The 16,031-nt window shown below is 45.1% G+C and overlaps 1 protein-coding gene across 5 annotated transcripts in view; it reads left to right on the forward strand.

The window, feature by feature from the left end:
- Positions 1-13,205, forward strand: part of FHL1 (four and a half LIM domains 1) — a 73,714-nt gene extending 60,509 nt beyond the window's left edge. For 2 of the 5 annotated variants that reach the window (XM_081081904.1, XM_081081903.1), the window contains 6 exons: positions 8,328-8,509; positions 8,945-9,119; positions 9,729-9,898; positions 10,341-10,527; positions 11,123-11,322; positions 11,704-13,205. In XM_081081904.1, the coding sequence (XP_080938030.1) occupies positions 8,354-8,509; positions 8,945-9,119; positions 9,729-9,898; positions 10,341-10,527; positions 11,123-11,322; positions 11,704-11,787 (972 nt within the window). In that variant the 5' untranslated portion in view covers positions 8,328-8,353 and the 3' untranslated portion in view covers positions 11,788-13,205. The remainder of the gene's footprint in view (positions 1-8,327; positions 8,510-8,944; positions 9,120-9,728; positions 9,899-10,340; positions 10,528-11,122; positions 11,323-11,703) is intronic. The other 3 variants (XM_081081905.1, XM_081081906.1, XM_081081907.1) reach the window with 2 other exon arrangements.
- Positions 13,206-16,031: the final 2,826 nt, after the last annotated feature.

The following is a 16,031-nucleotide window of genomic DNA, read 5'->3' on the forward strand; positions in this document are numbered from 1 at the left end:
CCTTACCCCACCCTCCCCTACCTTCCCTCTGAGGTCCATCCATATTTTTACTTTTAGTGTCCCTGCAGTGAAAAGCAAGATATTTCATTTGTGGGACAAAGTCTCTTCCTTGTGTACATAGGGGGTGTAGGGGTGTTTGTCTCTATTCTTCCTTGCTCTGTCTGACACTAAGGAGATGCGTGGCTAGAATTGTTCTTTTCAGTAATTCTGCTAACCTGGTACATTCCAAGGAGGACATAGATATGCCTGTGGTGTCTATATTCATACTAATTCCTTTCAATTATACTGGTAACATAAGTCTATCTCTTATAGTTACTTTTATCATTAATGGCACAAAAATGAATTCTTCGTAGGGCCAAATACAAGCTCTTTAGGCATATAAAGTGGGTTAACAAGGGTGGCTCAGTGTTAAGCTATGCCAGAGTGGAGTCCAAATTTTATTCCGGTACAGGGATGACTTTCTATGTGGCCTCTCTAGCTCTGGAGCTAATTTGGATGCTGAGTAGCCCCACAGGTATTTATATGTAGTGTTTGGTATTTTTACTGGGTTCTATTCTTCTCCCTTGGATCACCTAAAATGGTTAAGAATTTTCTAGTGGGATTAAGGTTGTGATCTCTGGGGAGGGGTGGGACATCTGCTCTCGGTTATTTTTGTGTTAGCTGCTTCCCCTTAAATGTATGTTCACAAGTGAGCCAGAGCCTTATCAGCTGGGGTCCAGGGAGGACTGTCTAGGTACTGCTCCTGAACTTGGTCTCTGAGCCATGGCTTCCCATAGACACTCAGGTAAAAGCTTCATATTCTTTATCTTCTATTGAGCACAAGTTTGCTAGGGCAGTAAATCCATCATTTGCCTAAAAAATACTTTTTGGTTAAATGAATTTAGTGTTGTCTAAATAGTAAATAAGACATTGCTTGTCTCTGTTCTGTCCTTGCCTTCTGATGCTGTTTTAAAGACAAAATATTATTCTTATTCTAGTAAAATTGGCAGTTTGAGTGGTTTATTTTATAAAAAACTAAATGTTATACTATATTGTACATTTTTCAGGACATTTTATGAAACTGTAAGAAATTGTGTGAAGACAGAAGGTTTTTTGGTTAGAAATTTTTGGTGATATATAAGATACAAATCCTTATCTTGACAGTGCTTTAAATCAAATGTAAGGTGTTTGGGAAAAGGTCAATCGAATATGATGCTGGAAGGAGGAATATTTATAACTAAGAAATTCCATAATAACTTACCACCTATCTTCACCTTTTCTGAACAGTGTTTTTAGTCTTCCTGAAGAAACAGCTATGATCCTTTTGCTATAACACTTAGGTTATTAATTGGAAAGGGGCAAAATTTCAGAACCTCCAGACTGTCATTACTCTAAGAGTCTTCCTCTTGTTTTGTAATGTGATGTTAAGGAAGCTTTTTGGCCATGGACAAGACACCGCGGAATAGGGGTCAAAGGACTAAAGGACAGGCAATCTCCTCAGAATGGCCGGTTCTCTCTCGTCAGTCAGCCTGCTGCCTGTCTCTCCTCCAAAGCCTGGAATGTTGTTGTTGCTTTGTTGCCCTCTCCCTAAGTAACGGTTCCCTTTCTTAGAAACCAGGCTCTTTGTCCTGTCTCCCAGTTTTCAGATTAAGGGACAAAGTAATTATCAGTGGCAGTCTTTTAGAAAAATTGTTTTTGCAAACTTGTGATTACCTCTCAAAATTTAAACAATGGGAATAGTTTAGAAATGTCTCCTTTGGTGTTTTAAAACAAATGTGCTGCAATAGAACTTCCTACTTTAATGAATTAATATGCAGTGTCTTCTTTGTTCAAGAGTTCAAGAGCTATTTGTTTTTCCCCACTCCTCCCAGGAGCCATTTTACAAACATGGCACCGCATGCCTGAGATTATGGTAATCGGCCAGCATACACATTCTCTGGGTGTAGGCACACTATTCAGCTGTACCAGTTGTTCCAATGGATCTTGAATGCATGTTAACTGGTAGAGTAACTCCACATTTTATTTACTAATTACATGATAAAATAGGGATATATTGTATTTAAAAGGTGACATAATTATAGCACACTCAAGCATTGTTTTTAAATTGCACCCAACCCCAACTTGATTGTTGCTTAAATCTGGAGGCTATAGCTGTGACTAAATTAGATAAACAAATTGACACCTTTTAGATGGGTTTTTAAATCAGGAACTATTGTTTTGTATTGCCTTGGGTCCTTAGGTCTATGAAAGTAAAGGAGAGAGAAGTCCTCACAGAAGGAAAATCCACATTGCCCTGAAATGGGCTTTGTGTGGACAAAACTGGAATCAGAATCCATTTTTAGTGACCATCCCCATACTGAGAGATTTCAAGGACAAGAATTTATACTTTTGTTATTGAACACTTACAGTCTACAAAATTATGTAGATTGAAATCCTATACCCTTTGGCCTTTCAAGTTGAGGAGCGGGTGGGGTATGGGTGAGAGGGAAGTAATATCGTTTGCCATACTATGCAGCCATTGATTCACTTCACCAGCCACTGCCCAGTGGGTTACACAGCCCCAGCAGTCTATTCTCAGGGCAGGGATGGAAAATGAAAAGGTGAGGTGAGAGGGAATAATCAAACTGGATTGGCTTGAAATAACTGAAAAAATAGTAGTCAGAAGATATGGTTGAGGGTGAAGCTGAATGTTTTGTACTTATAATTACCACTAAATGACTGCCTACTGCTTCACCACAGCTAGAGAAACTAAAAACACATGTTTTATTGCCGTCAGGTTGGAAGTGCTTTTTTCCTATAGGGAAGACAGAACATGCTGCACATAATGTATACAACATTAAGGAAAGTTTCGCCCTGGGCAGGTGGCTCAGTTGGTTGGAGCGTTGCCCCGTGCACCAAAAGCTGGTGGGTTCAATTCCTGGTTAGGGCACATACCCAAATTGCATATTTGATCCTGGGTTGGGGCATGTGTGGGAAGCAACCGATCAAGGTTCCCCTCATCCCCTCCCCCCTCATCAATTTAAAAAATGTTAAGGAAAGCTTCAACTATGAACAAAATAGCACTAGAATAGAATCTGACCTAGTGGAAGTTCAGTGACATGATTTTTTGTTTAATAATCTCTAACCCTCCTGGTACCAGATAAAATCTAAATTGTGTTACCTATCAGTGATCCAAAAGAGATTTATGTGTTTTTTTCCTAAATGCAGTGTACAAGTGAAGTTGTTAATAACATTGAATCATTCTGCACACATTCTGTTTTTAAGGGAAAAAACACTTTCTGATTTTCTATGAAATTCTATGAAAGACTACTTTTCAACCATGACTCATGAACTTCGCCTCATTCCAGCTACTTAGGCATTTATTCCCAAATGTCTGACGACACCCCCAGGTGCGTGAGCATGTCTATTAAACAAGGGTCTTATTCATCTGCAAATGGCTCCGTTCCATTTGTTGAATGTTCTCAGGAAAGCAGTATACCCTTTCTTTAGAAGCCAATATTTATACACAGAGTGACTAACATACTGGTATGTTGGACTTAGCAATTAACAGACCAGAAATAGACTGAACTTTTTTTTTTCCATTTGGGTTGCTGTTCACTGTTTACACTGTACATTATACCACTCAGAGAAAGTGCTTAGTTAGAAAAATGCTACCTAGTTATAATATTCACTTTTTCCCTAAATATTCTTATTTTGAGCCACTTAGGCAGGAGGGGAAAATGAACATTAGTATGAAATATGTGAGAAAATACACATAAAAATACAAGCAAGATTATTAAATACAAATATAATTTTCTCTAATGAGAGATTTATAGTAAAAAAAGTTGCAATGTTATATTATTTATATATGTGCATGATTAAATAAAAACCCAAAAGTTTTTATTGATATACTGAGGTTTATGTAGGCACTTCGTAGCATGTTGGATGTTGTTCAGGAATTTTCTGAAAGAGGAAGCTTGTTTATTAAGTGAAGAATGATGTGGCTTTTGAAGCAGGCACAGCATGAAAGTCAGGCTACCACCTTGGAATAAATATCTAAAACTTGATCGTCCAGTTACATTTCCAACTGCACTCTAACCTACTAAGTCTATAAAGGACGGTCGGTTAGATGTCAGCACCTTAGGGTCACAGGAGCTGCCCCTGATTTTCCAAAACAGAAATATTTGTTATAAAATGCTTTTAATAAAAGAAGTTTTAAAAGCTTTTAATGGTGGTGACTTATCTCCGTCTGTCAGTCAATAGGCATGTACTGTGTTACTTGTGTATACAAGGCCCTGAATTAGGTTCCTGGGGCTCCTAGTATATTGGCAAACTTTTCTGTGATAGAGAAACCTCATCACCATGTCCAGATGAAGGCCACACTGTGAGGTTAAAATTAGAGAGCTACCCTAGGGCAAACATGGCCTGGACAGAGACAGGCAGGAAGGGAAGCAGAGCTGTAGTTATATGTATCCAAGTTTCATTTAATGATTGATGACATGCCCTTTCCCAGATAACAGCACTAGGTCAAGGCAAACATCTGGAAGTTCGGGGAGGTTAAAAGTCTTCAGATTTCATGTACTTAGAAATTGCTAAAGGGATAAAAATTGTTCCCTCGGAGATAAACACCTCAGTATATGTCATTAATTAAGATTAAAGAGAGCCCCAAAGAAAAAAGATCAATTCCATCATTTTTCTCTATTCTCTTATTTACAACAAAGGAAAAGAAAGGAAAGTACAAAGCTTTTCTCTCATCATGAAGTCAGCGCCTAACTAGATCTCATTTCGATGGAGCCCACAAATCTGGGTATTTTCTGTCTTTTCGGAAGCTCTCAGTGTTGTCATTTATAAGCTCTTAGAGTTGTTAACCTCTTTGAAGATAAGTGGTAACAAAATATTTTGCTCTTGTACACATCGTTCATATTTTATTCAAAGTTTTGACATGGTAACTATCTCATCAGCAGGAATGTATTATTCCAGCTTCCTCCTAAGCACACTGTGTGACAGTTTGAAATAGTTTGAGACCAAATAATCATAAGGTTAGAAAAACACGAGGTAAGCTAATTCGGGTTGCCGAGTTCCAATTAATTGGATTTATTGCAAAAGAGTACTAAAGTTTACGAATTTGCCATCGACATTGTTAACTTGCGTTAAGTATTTCCAGCCTGTCACTTATTAGGCAATAAAGCCAACATTCCTAGAAGTGCCTATTTTATCTTAACAAATAAGTGTTTCCACACATATGAGAAAGGTTTGCCCTGGCTGCTGTGGCTCAGTTGTTTGGACATCTTCCTGTTCACCAAAGGGTCATGGGTTTGATTTCTAGTCAGGGCACATACCCAGGTTGTGGGTTTGATCCCAGTCAGGGCATGTACGAGAGGGAACTGATCGATGTTTCTCTTACACATCAGTGTTTTCTCTTTCTCTCACTCCCCTCTCCCTTCTTCTCTTTTTAGAATCAATGAAAAACATATCCTCAGGTGAGGATTTTTTTTTAAAGAAAAAAGCTTGAGTCCACTGTGGAAATCAGTTCTAAAAGGGTGACCCTGGATTTTTCACACTGCAGAAAGAAAAGAAAATAATGCCTAAAGCTAGTATCCCAAAACATCATTAACTTGGGATGGATTCATTTAATTTGCCCTTTGCTTGGGTTAAGACCTTGTACTATAAGAATGATAAGAGTGGTGAGCAACTTCATTGAATGTGACTCCGTGTACAACACACTCTGGTACTTCCATGTTCATTGGAAAACGATGGATTATTTCATCATCTTGAAGCCCAGAAGAGCGTGAGATTAAAATGAGTAATGTTCGAAGTTTTATTCTGTAAATAGGGACTTTGGTAAGGGAGGAGGGATTTTCAAATATGGTCCAAGACGATAGTCTGAAAGGCTAAACCAGCTGAGATAACTAGACAGTGTAGTCTAATCTTATAGATTCTGATTTCCTGCCAAATGGCATTTAGGAGCCACTGATAATTTAATTTCCTGGCATTTACTGTTACTGGAGATTTCAAGCAAGTAAATTTTTGTTGAGTGCACAATTTCAATATGGAAAAAGCTAGTAAGATAAAGATTTTATGTGACATGTGAAGGACCAGCAAGAATGAAATAGGAAAGTGATTTTCAACATGCTATCACTGTGACAGGCACATTTTTCTATATGTTGAGGCTAAAGGCAGTTTTAAAGCTGCCTTATGTAAACTGCATAGTTCAAGGAGATGGACCCTGGTTTCACCATGTCTCTACTTTCCATTTCTAACTCAATTGTGTAAGGGAACATCCTGCTTTCCTTTTTGGGGAAAGTACTAGTAAGAACTATTCTCTGGTCTTGATAAATATCTGCTGTGATACAGCTGTCTCGAGCAATTATCTTTGCCCAAGAATGTTTCAATCATCACTCTATGGAGATGAGGGGTCTGTCTGTGTGCCAGCACAAACTGGATCTGGGCTGGCTCAGAACATGATGCTTGTTCAGTGGTCTGATTCCCTCTTTTGCTGGCTTCAGAAACTGACCCAATTCTGAGTGACAGTTCACCAGCCTTCACCGAGGCAGGGTCTGAGACACAGGGTGCGGTTTCCTTAGCTCACACTCTGCTATTTGGTTGCCTATGGCAACAAGATCCAAACAACTTGGACATGTGTTTGTATAAAAAAAAAAGGCTGGGAATGGGACCCAAAGAGGGAGTTTGGGGCTGTTCAGTTAGTGGAAGAGCTGCGGTGAGTATCGGGCAACTGCTCATTGCTTTTCCCTCATTCTTTCTAAATTATGCTGGGGATATCTGCTAGCACAATAACCATGTTTGTGGGTAGTTGGACAAATAGTCTCCATTCTCTGTTTCCTGAGCAAATTAAATACTTGCTATTTATTTGTCTGTGTAAGTTTCTTGTTCAGGGAGAGACAAACAAGTTAATATATGTTTAAGAAGCTGAGAACTTGTAGATACTCACATTTGGTACCTTTTTGATGACAGGATTAACAGGGTGCCTTAGCAGTGTTCGTAATTGCAAGTGGGTGATCTAGAGTCAGGGGTGGGTGGGGGTCAATCAGGATGGGATGAAGGGACTTGTTCATATGAAGGCAGTGGAAGAAGTTATTGGAATAATCAGCTTAACACTTTTTATAAGTTATTCCCTTCCCCCCAGATTTTACTTTAAAATTGCAATTTTTCAAACAGCCAATGTCCTGAATAGTATCACTTCATTGACTATATCTATCCTCTCACTTGCTTGAACAAAGGGGGATTTAATTTTGGCATGTCCCAAAACTGCACATCACTATGACAAGTAATTTACAGTTGCAAAATTTGCCAGTACCAGTTGAGAGTGCCACTTTAATTTTCTCTTGCTTGATTGCCCAGGTCTCAGAAGTCAGTCAGTTTACCTTAGACAAAACTCTGTAGGATATAAAAGTGTTCTGCCAGATTTAAAGTTAATGCAGACATTTTAAGCAAATTAATGAGGATTGCTTGGGTGCCTAGCATTGTCTAGAGACAGCAGTAAGTCTTTGTTCAGATGAACTGAATTTTAGTCAGGAGGAAAGTGAGGCTTCAGGAGGATGCTATTCCACCCCCCCACCCCACCCCTCACCCCCCACCCCACTAAGAAGTTATGGAGGAGGAGCTGGAAGCTGGCAGGGAGGTTTCTGGCTTACTGTCTTGAATAGCAGTCGCCAACCTTTCGGACCTCACGGACCCGTGGTCCTCAGACCACCGGTTGGCCACAGCTGCTCTAGAGCGTAGCCCATGAAGCAGAGGGTCTGGGCACCTCCCTCCTCCACAAGCCAGCTGAGCCAGCCAGCCAGCCAGCCTGGAATAATCAGCTTAACACTTTTTATAAGTTATTCCCTTCCCCCCAGATTTTACTTTAAAATTGCAATTTTTCAAACAGCCAGTGTCCTGAATAGTATCACTCACCCCACAGCTGCTGCATGCAGACTGTGCCTAAAGCTGTGTGTCCCTTTATGTAAAACAATTCCTTCTCTCTTGGCTGCTCCGTCACACCCCCGCACTCCTTCACATCATTGCTCAGAGCCACTGCACTGCCCAGAGCCCCTGTCGGGCCAACACAAGCTCTGACCCACTTGCCCCCCTCAGTGTCCTGTGAAGCAGCACAGCGGGATATCCCAGCAGGGGTTTCTCCCAAGTCCCCAGGGACTTCCCTGACCTTTGGCCTTCTGGCCCCTGGGGAGCTACCCTCAAGGGCTCTTTCTTCCTAGGAGTCTCAGTGAAGTGTCTCTGGCCTTGGTGCCTGCAGGCCCCATGCGGCCTTGCACAGCTCCCCGCCCCCCCCCCCCCCCCCCACCAAGCCTCTGTGGCATAGTATGCTGGTCTTTCCATTCGTCATTTGTTTTTACTGTTTGCCCCCATAGGTCCCTCCAGGTACAAGGTGGGCACCATGGCTGAGAAGTTTGACTGCCACTACTGCAGGGACCCCCTGCAGGGGAAGAAGTACGTGGAAAAGGATGGCCACCACTGCTGCCTGAAGTGCTTTGACAAGTTCTGCGCCAACACCTGTGTGGAATGCCGCAAGCCCATCGGTGCGGACTCCAAGGTAACATTGGGACAGGACGGGTTGGTTGTCCTGTGACTGAGACAACAAAAGCCCGCCCTCTCCCGAGTCCTCCTCATCATTGCAGCTACCCATGTGGAAGTCAGGACAGGCAGTGGCACGGAGACAAGGAAACAAGAGGCCCCGGCCCAAGAGCCAGCCACCCTTGCTTCTAGTGCTTGTTCTCTTGACAGTGTCCTGAGCTCTCTGTGTAGGACTTGGAGCGGCTGGTGCCAAGGCCCATGCCAGCTCTGTTGGTTGTACTTTCTCTTGTTTCAGGAACTGTGAATCTTCCATCCTCACCTCAGTGTCCTTCATGTTTCTCTATTAGAACATTCACGTCAGGGCATCCCCAGGTGTGAGGGGTAGTAGTAGGCCCCTGCCCCCCTCCTAGCACCTCTGTGTCACAGCAGCCCATCCCTTCTGCTTGGTTTCCAGGAGGTGCACTATAAGAACCGCTACTGGCATGACACCTGCTTCCGCTGTGCCAAGTGCCTGCACCCCTTGGCCAACGAGACTTTTATGTCCAAGGACAACAAGATCCTGTGCAACAAGTGCACCACTCGGGAGGACTCCCCCAAGTGCAAGGGCTGCTTCAAGCCAATTGTGGCAGGTACTGCCCATACTCACTCCTGGGATGGCCAGGGAGGAGGCCTACGGGCAGAGATGATGTGGGGTTGCTTGGGACGATGGGGCTAATGCTACTGGGAGCTGCTTTTAGCTTTTAGCATATATATGCACGCATATATATATATGTATACATGCGTACACATATATGCTCGCACACACGCACACATTCGGAAACTAAAGACCACTGGAGAGAACTGTCTGTGGCAAGAGAAGGAAGTGAAAAGTATGTAGCACTTTCTCATTTGGGTAGAGTAAGTGATGGAAGCATGCTTTTTCCTTAGAATGTAACTCTGGGTCAGACCATCCCTTATAGAACCTCCAAGTCCACAAAGGGTGTGGGAGTGGGGTCTTGGGTGTCTATTCCTCAAACACTACAGCTGGGGTCCCCTCCCTGACAGATCTGGGTTGGCACATCCACAAGTAGGCCATTGTTGAGGAACCTCCCACGGGTAGGTTCATCAGAAGCGTGAGGCCAGTCACTGCAGGGCCTGCATTCCCTCACCTCTGGAGGGCCCATGGTTGGAGTTGAGTGGATGCAGCCCCCTGCAGAGCACTATCAGTGGGGCTATCCAATTGCTTCCTCCCCCTGCAGGAGATCAGAATGTGGAGTACAAGGGGACCGTCTGGCACAAAGACTGCTTCACCTGCAGCAACTGCAAGCAAGTCATCGGCTCTGGAAGCTTCTTCCCGAAAGGGGAGGACTTCTACTGCGTGACTTGCCATGAGTCCAAATTTGCCAAGCATTGCGTGAAGTGCAACAAGGTATGTTGTCAAGGGAGTTCTGTATGGACTATTGTTTCTAGAAGCGTTTTTGACAGTTGGCAGAGCACTTGCACACACACTATCCCATTCCATCCCCACGACGGCCCTGTGATGTGGGAATTATTATGCTCATTTTACAGATGAGGAGACTGGGAGTAGAAAACTGTACGGGGCCAGCTCAGGCTGTCTGAAAGGCACTCACCCTGGAGGCACAGGCAGCCGGGGCTCTAGAGGCCTGTCTCCACCACCTAGTTCACCTTCTCTGAGCCTCAGTATCTTCACCTGTAACCTGGGGATAATAATAGCACCTGCCTCCCATGGCCGTTATGGTGATTAAATGAGATATTGTAGACCAAAGCGCCCAGCACAGTGCCTGGTACATAGTAGGCATTCAACAAAAGAGTTGTTGAGTCTGAATTCGGTGCTACACTCCCTGGTCTAGGCCATCACATCTGGAGGAATCACTTACCAGGATCAGCCCTGGCATGCCGAGTGCTTTGTGTGTGTTACCTGCTCTAAGAAGCTGGCTGGGCAGCGTTTCACCGCTGTGGAGGACCAGTATTACTGCGTGGATTGCTACAAGAACTTTGTGGCCAAGAAGTGTGCTGGATGCAAGAACCCCATCACTGGTAGGCTAAAGAGTCCTTGCTAAGTCGGCCAGGCTAGGTTTTGCGCATGGTAATCAACTCTCATTTTCCTATTTCGGTTTCATCCATAAAGGCCCCAAAGAATGCCCCCTCCCCTTGCCATTGTGGTCCTGAAGACCCCCAAATAGTTTTGAATTCTCCCCCAGGCCAGGTTAGCCTTTGCAATACAGAACACTTCCTGACTGCTGCTGACTAACGATGCTGTGCTGCGGAGTTCACGAGCCTGAGACCCACGCCATGGGCAGGCCATGGGCAGGCACTGCGCACGCGTGGGATATTGGGGGTGGGGGTGGGGGCGGGGAGGGGAGGGGGGAAGGGGGTGGTGAGGGTGGGGTAGAGGCTAAGGGAAGGAAGGGGAGGGAGGCTGAAGAGTGATAGGCTGGGATCATAACACCCCATAGCTGAAGGCTAGCTCAGAGGTGCCTGTGGGCAGCTTTGTTGCCACCCAAGCTAATCATTTCATTCCTCATCTCGCGGCCGCGATCCACGTGCCCTGGGCCCTTTCCCCACCTCCACTGTTCCCATCTCCCCGGGGAGCCTTGAAATGTACATTTGAGAAGACTTTTGCCATCCTCAGGGAAAAGGACTGTGTCAAGAGTGAGCCACCCAGTCTCTAAAGCTAGGAAGCCCCCAGTGTGCCACGGGAAACGCTTGCCTCTCACCCTGTTTCCCAGCGCCAACCTCCGGGGCAGGCATCCGGGTGGAGAGAGGACTTGTCCCTCGTGGGTGGTGGTTCTTTATAGAAAAAATCGAAGCTTAGCAGCTCCTCGAGGCCCGGTAAGTGCATACCCCACGAACAGCCCAAGTTTGCCTCCTGGTGGCCACTTTGATGCCATGGCCCTGACCTAAATCAAAGAAACTGGTTATGCTGGGAGGTCGGTGCAAGTGTTACAGGGCGATTGAAGTGGCATGGGATTGTGGGTTCTTTAAATCACAGAAACCTTTGGCTGAGCTCTGGAATCTTCTGAGGTCCTTGAGAGCTGTAGCAGGGTCACGGCGGCATGGCGTAGGGGACAGATCACGGTGGAGAGGGGTGGCCTGGGAGCTGGGCAGATCCTGCCCTGTGCTTATTAGCTCTGTAAATGGGCAAGGCAGCCGTGTATCTCTCACCTGTATTCACTCAATTTTCTCTTTTGTTCTCTTTTGTGTTTTCCACAGGGTTTGGTAAAGGCTCCAGTGTGGTGGCCTATGAAGGACAATCCTGGCACGACTACTGCTTCCACTGCAAAAAATGCTCCGTGAATCTGGCCAACAAGCGCTTTGTTTTCCATCAGGAGCATGTGTATTGTCCCGACTGTGCCAAAAAGCTGTAAAGTGACAGGGGCTCCTGTCCTGTAAAATGGAATTGAGTATTGTTATTTGTGTCCTCACCCTCTGCCCTATACCATCCATAGGGAAAGAGCGGCCTTTCACCTCTTCAAAGTTGTTCCTGTCTTTTCTCCCATTTTACAGTATTACTCAAATAAGGGCACAGTGATCATTCTAGAATTTAGCAAAACCAACTCTGCAGCAAAGTTAATTTTGCAATGGCTGCATTAAAAAATGAACACTTAGATTGACTCTTCTGCATGTTTATCATAGAGCAGAAAAGTGCTAACCATTTAGCTGCTTAGTGATATAAGCAACAAGCCTAAGAAATAAAGCCCCCACTGAGTTGCCCTTCGTGACTCAGCTGGGACCCACCGTGTCATCACATGACACACAAGAGTTGTAGCGGCTGCTTCAACTCATTGCTCACCCTGTGTTCTGTGAGCAGAAAGAGAATTTACCGAAATGCATGGTTTAACTTCATCAAAACCTTCCTTCTGTTCTTTTGTGCTTTTGATTGACTAATATGAATTTCTAGAAAATTAACATTTGAACTTAGCTGTGATGCTAAACTGACCTTTCCCCCCCGTACTAACATTTGAGTTCCCCGTGTGCCGTGTTTTCTGAACGTTCCTACTTTCAAGCATGGAACATGCGGGTGATGTGGAAAGTGTAGGCAGATCTGAGAGAACGAGCCTGTTTCAGAGGAACATCGTCACAGTGAATACTTCTGGAAGCTTAACAAAACTAACCCAGATGTTGGGTGTGTTTAATTAATAATATTTTGTTTTAATTAATAACAGCATAGATTATGGGTTTGGAGACTTGCATGAAAACATTTTAGCCCCCTCGAATGTTCCTGCAGTTTGAAGTCATCCTGTAGAAGTAACCATAAATCTCTAGAGGGGTAGCTGAGCAGCCATCAGGACGGTCATTGACATGGATGTGACATTTCCAAACAGTGGCAAGTTGAATCCCTTGTAACATAATAGTTGTTGTTCTTTTGTTTATCTGTTAAAGAGGCTCACCAATGTCTCTTGTGATTCTTAGGACTGTTCCTCAAGAGCTTAGCTCGATTTCTGGGGGAGTGGGGAGGTCACTGTCCTCACAGGCAGATTTCCATGTAGTGCTTACCTGAGATGCCGGATCACCTACTTACTGTATTCTATCTAATTGTTATATTACATAATAAAATGAGATGATATCAAAGTGAACATGTAATGACAATACATATTAACATTCTTGTAGCTATGGTTAGAGAAGCCGATGCCTCATTTCTACATTTTGTCATTAGCTAATATCATCTAACGTTTCAGTGTATCCTTACAGAAATAAAAGTAGCATATAAATAACTTGCCTCCTGTCATTTTATTCTACCCAGTGTAATTGCTATAAGGTGTTACTACTGATCCTAAAACCTGAATTTTTTCTTTCTTCAAGGACATACTCAGTTCCATGCAATTGCATGGGACACAAATTACAAACAAGACAAAACAGACCTATAACAGTGCTTGGATCCAATTAAAAACAACAAAAACCCATTCTGACCCAAAATAGCACTTCCCAGATGTTGCCATCCCTTAAAAGGGTCAAATTGATCATCTTTGACCAGGGGGATGGGGGTAGAAAGAGCACTGTGGCTGAAGGGTATCAATGGAGAAATCATCACAATCTCTATTTTGTTGACTACCTTTATGTTGTGCCTCGTAGAGCCCTGGCCCCTGTTGAACACTGCTATGTCCTCAGTGGCTGATATCCACCATTGGGCTTCCCTCCTTGGGGACAGTGCTTATTTGGAAGGCTGCACATTTGGGCCCATGGACTTCAGTGAGGGGGATGGGGTGGGCACAGGTTGCAGCTTCTAGATCATTGCTACACATCTCTGGGGCTCATGTTCTCAAGCTATTCAACCTACCCACCCACACATGGTTGTTGCATGACAGCACTGGAGATCCAGTGAGACAGGTTCCTTCTGCATGCTCCTACATGATGGGTCACCAGAACATAAGAGCACTTAGTCAAACCACATTTCAGCTAAAGGCAGAGTTGGGAGGAGAGGGCAGTAGTCTTTGATGAGCCTTAGGCCCAGGCAATAAAAGCAAAGGGCAGAACCCCTGAGTTATATTTACTACTAGAGGCCCGGTGCATGAAAATTCATGCACTGGAAGGGGGGGTCCCTCAGCCTGGCCTGCCCCCTCTCACAGTCCGGGAGCCCTCAGGGGCGGGAGGTGACCCGGTGATCAGAGGAAGGTGATGTCCCCATCACACCTCTGCTGCTGCCATTGCCGTCAGCACAAGCCTCGGCCGGCCCTGGTTACCTGCGCCTCGGGTGACCCTGGGCGGCTGGGCAGCCAACATCCAAGGCTTGCCTACTTCTCGGGCCAGCCCTGGGCGGCTGGGGAGCTGAGAGGACTGGAAGACTCTGGAGGCAAAGGTGCGGAGCACTAGCGGGGCGAAGGGGACTGGGCGCTGACATCTTGTGGCTGTGGGCATTGCCATCTTTGAGGGCATGGCATTCAATTAGCATATTTCCTCCTTATTGGCTGTGGGTGCTTCCATCTTTGAGGGAAGGGCAGTCAGTCAGCATATTCCCTCCTTGGCTGTGGGTGCTGCCATCTTTGAGGGTGTGGCAGCAATGAGGATATTCCTTATTGGCTGTGGGTGCCACCATCTTTGAGGGCGTGGCATTCAATTAGCATATTCCTTATTGGCTGTGGGCGCCTCCATCTTTGATGGTGGGGCAGTCAACTAGCATATTCCCTTATTGGCTGTGGGCGCCACCATCTTTGAGGGAGGGGCAGTCAATTAGCATTATTTCCTCCTTATTGTCTGTGGGTGTTGCCATCTTTCAGGGCATGGCATTCAATTATTATATTTCCTCCTTATTGGCTGTGGGTGCCACCATCTTTGAGGGAGGGGCAGTCAATTAGCATTATTTCCTCCTTATTGTCTGTGGGTGTTGCCATCTTTCAGGGCATGGCATTCAATTATTATATTTCCACCTTATTGGCTGTGGGTGCCACCATCTTTGAGGGAGGGGCAGTCAATTAGCATTATTTCCTCCTTATTGTCTGTGAGTGTTGCCATCTTTCAGGGCATGGCATTCAATTATTATATTTCCACCTTATTGGCTGTGGGTGCCACCATCTTTGAGGAAGGGGCTGTCAATTAGCATATTCCCTCCTTATTGGCTGTGGGGGGCTCCATCTTTGAGGGTGGGGCAGTCAATAGGAATATTCCCTTCTTATTTCCTGTGGGCGCCACCATCTTTGAAGGTGGGGCAGTCAAATAGCATTATTTCCTCCTTATTGGCTGTGGGTGTTGTGATCTTTGAGGCCGTGGCATTCAATTAGCATATTTCCTCTTTATTGGCTGTGGGCGCTGCCATCTTTGAGGAAGGGGCAGTCAGTTAGCATATTCCCTCCTTATTGCCTGTGGGCGCCTCCATCTTTGAGTGTGGGGCAGTCAATTAGCATATTCCCTCTTTATTAGATAGGATATTAGAGGGAATCAGAACTTATCAGCAAGAAACTATGAGCACTTTAATAAATGGAGAACATCCCCTTGTGTTTCCCTGGGAAAATGAGCAACCCTTAAAACAATGAAGAGTCCACCTGGTCATCTGGCGTCCCAAGGAAGTGGGTTGTGTGGGGGAATTCAGATGGCACCCTTCTGCTTCCTGAAACCTTGGGAAAGGATAGAGCCCTGAGGGGACAAGCCTCCCAATTCACTCAAGACTTGAGCACTGGCTTATATGCTTTTCTCCATAGGAAGAGACCATGATACATCTCCAATACCCTCCTCCTCTGCTTGCTCCACTTCAGCAAACCCTGGACCTTTGCAGCATCTAGACCAGCTGTGGGCAAACTATGGCCTGCGGGCCGGATCTGGCCCGTTTGAAATGAATAAAACTAAAAAAAAAAAAAAAAGACCGTACCCTTTTATGTAATGACTAGAGGCACGGTGCACAAAAATTTGTGCACTCAGGGGGAAGGGGGGGTCCCTCAACCCGGCCTGTGCCCTCTCGCAGTCTGGGACCCCTCGGGAGATAACGACCTGCTGGCTTAGGCCTGCTCCCGGGTGGCAGAGGGCAGGCCCAATCCCTAGGTGCAGCCCCTGGTCGGGCTCAGAGCAGGGCCGAATGGGGAGTTGGGGCGCCGCCCCTGTCATGCACAGAG

The sequence above is a fragment of the Myotis nattereri genome, assembly GCF_964212035.1.
Source record: "Myotis nattereri genome assembly, chromosome: X".
Classification (NCBI taxonomy): Eukaryota; Metazoa; Chordata; class Mammalia; order Chiroptera; family Vespertilionidae; genus Myotis; species Myotis nattereri.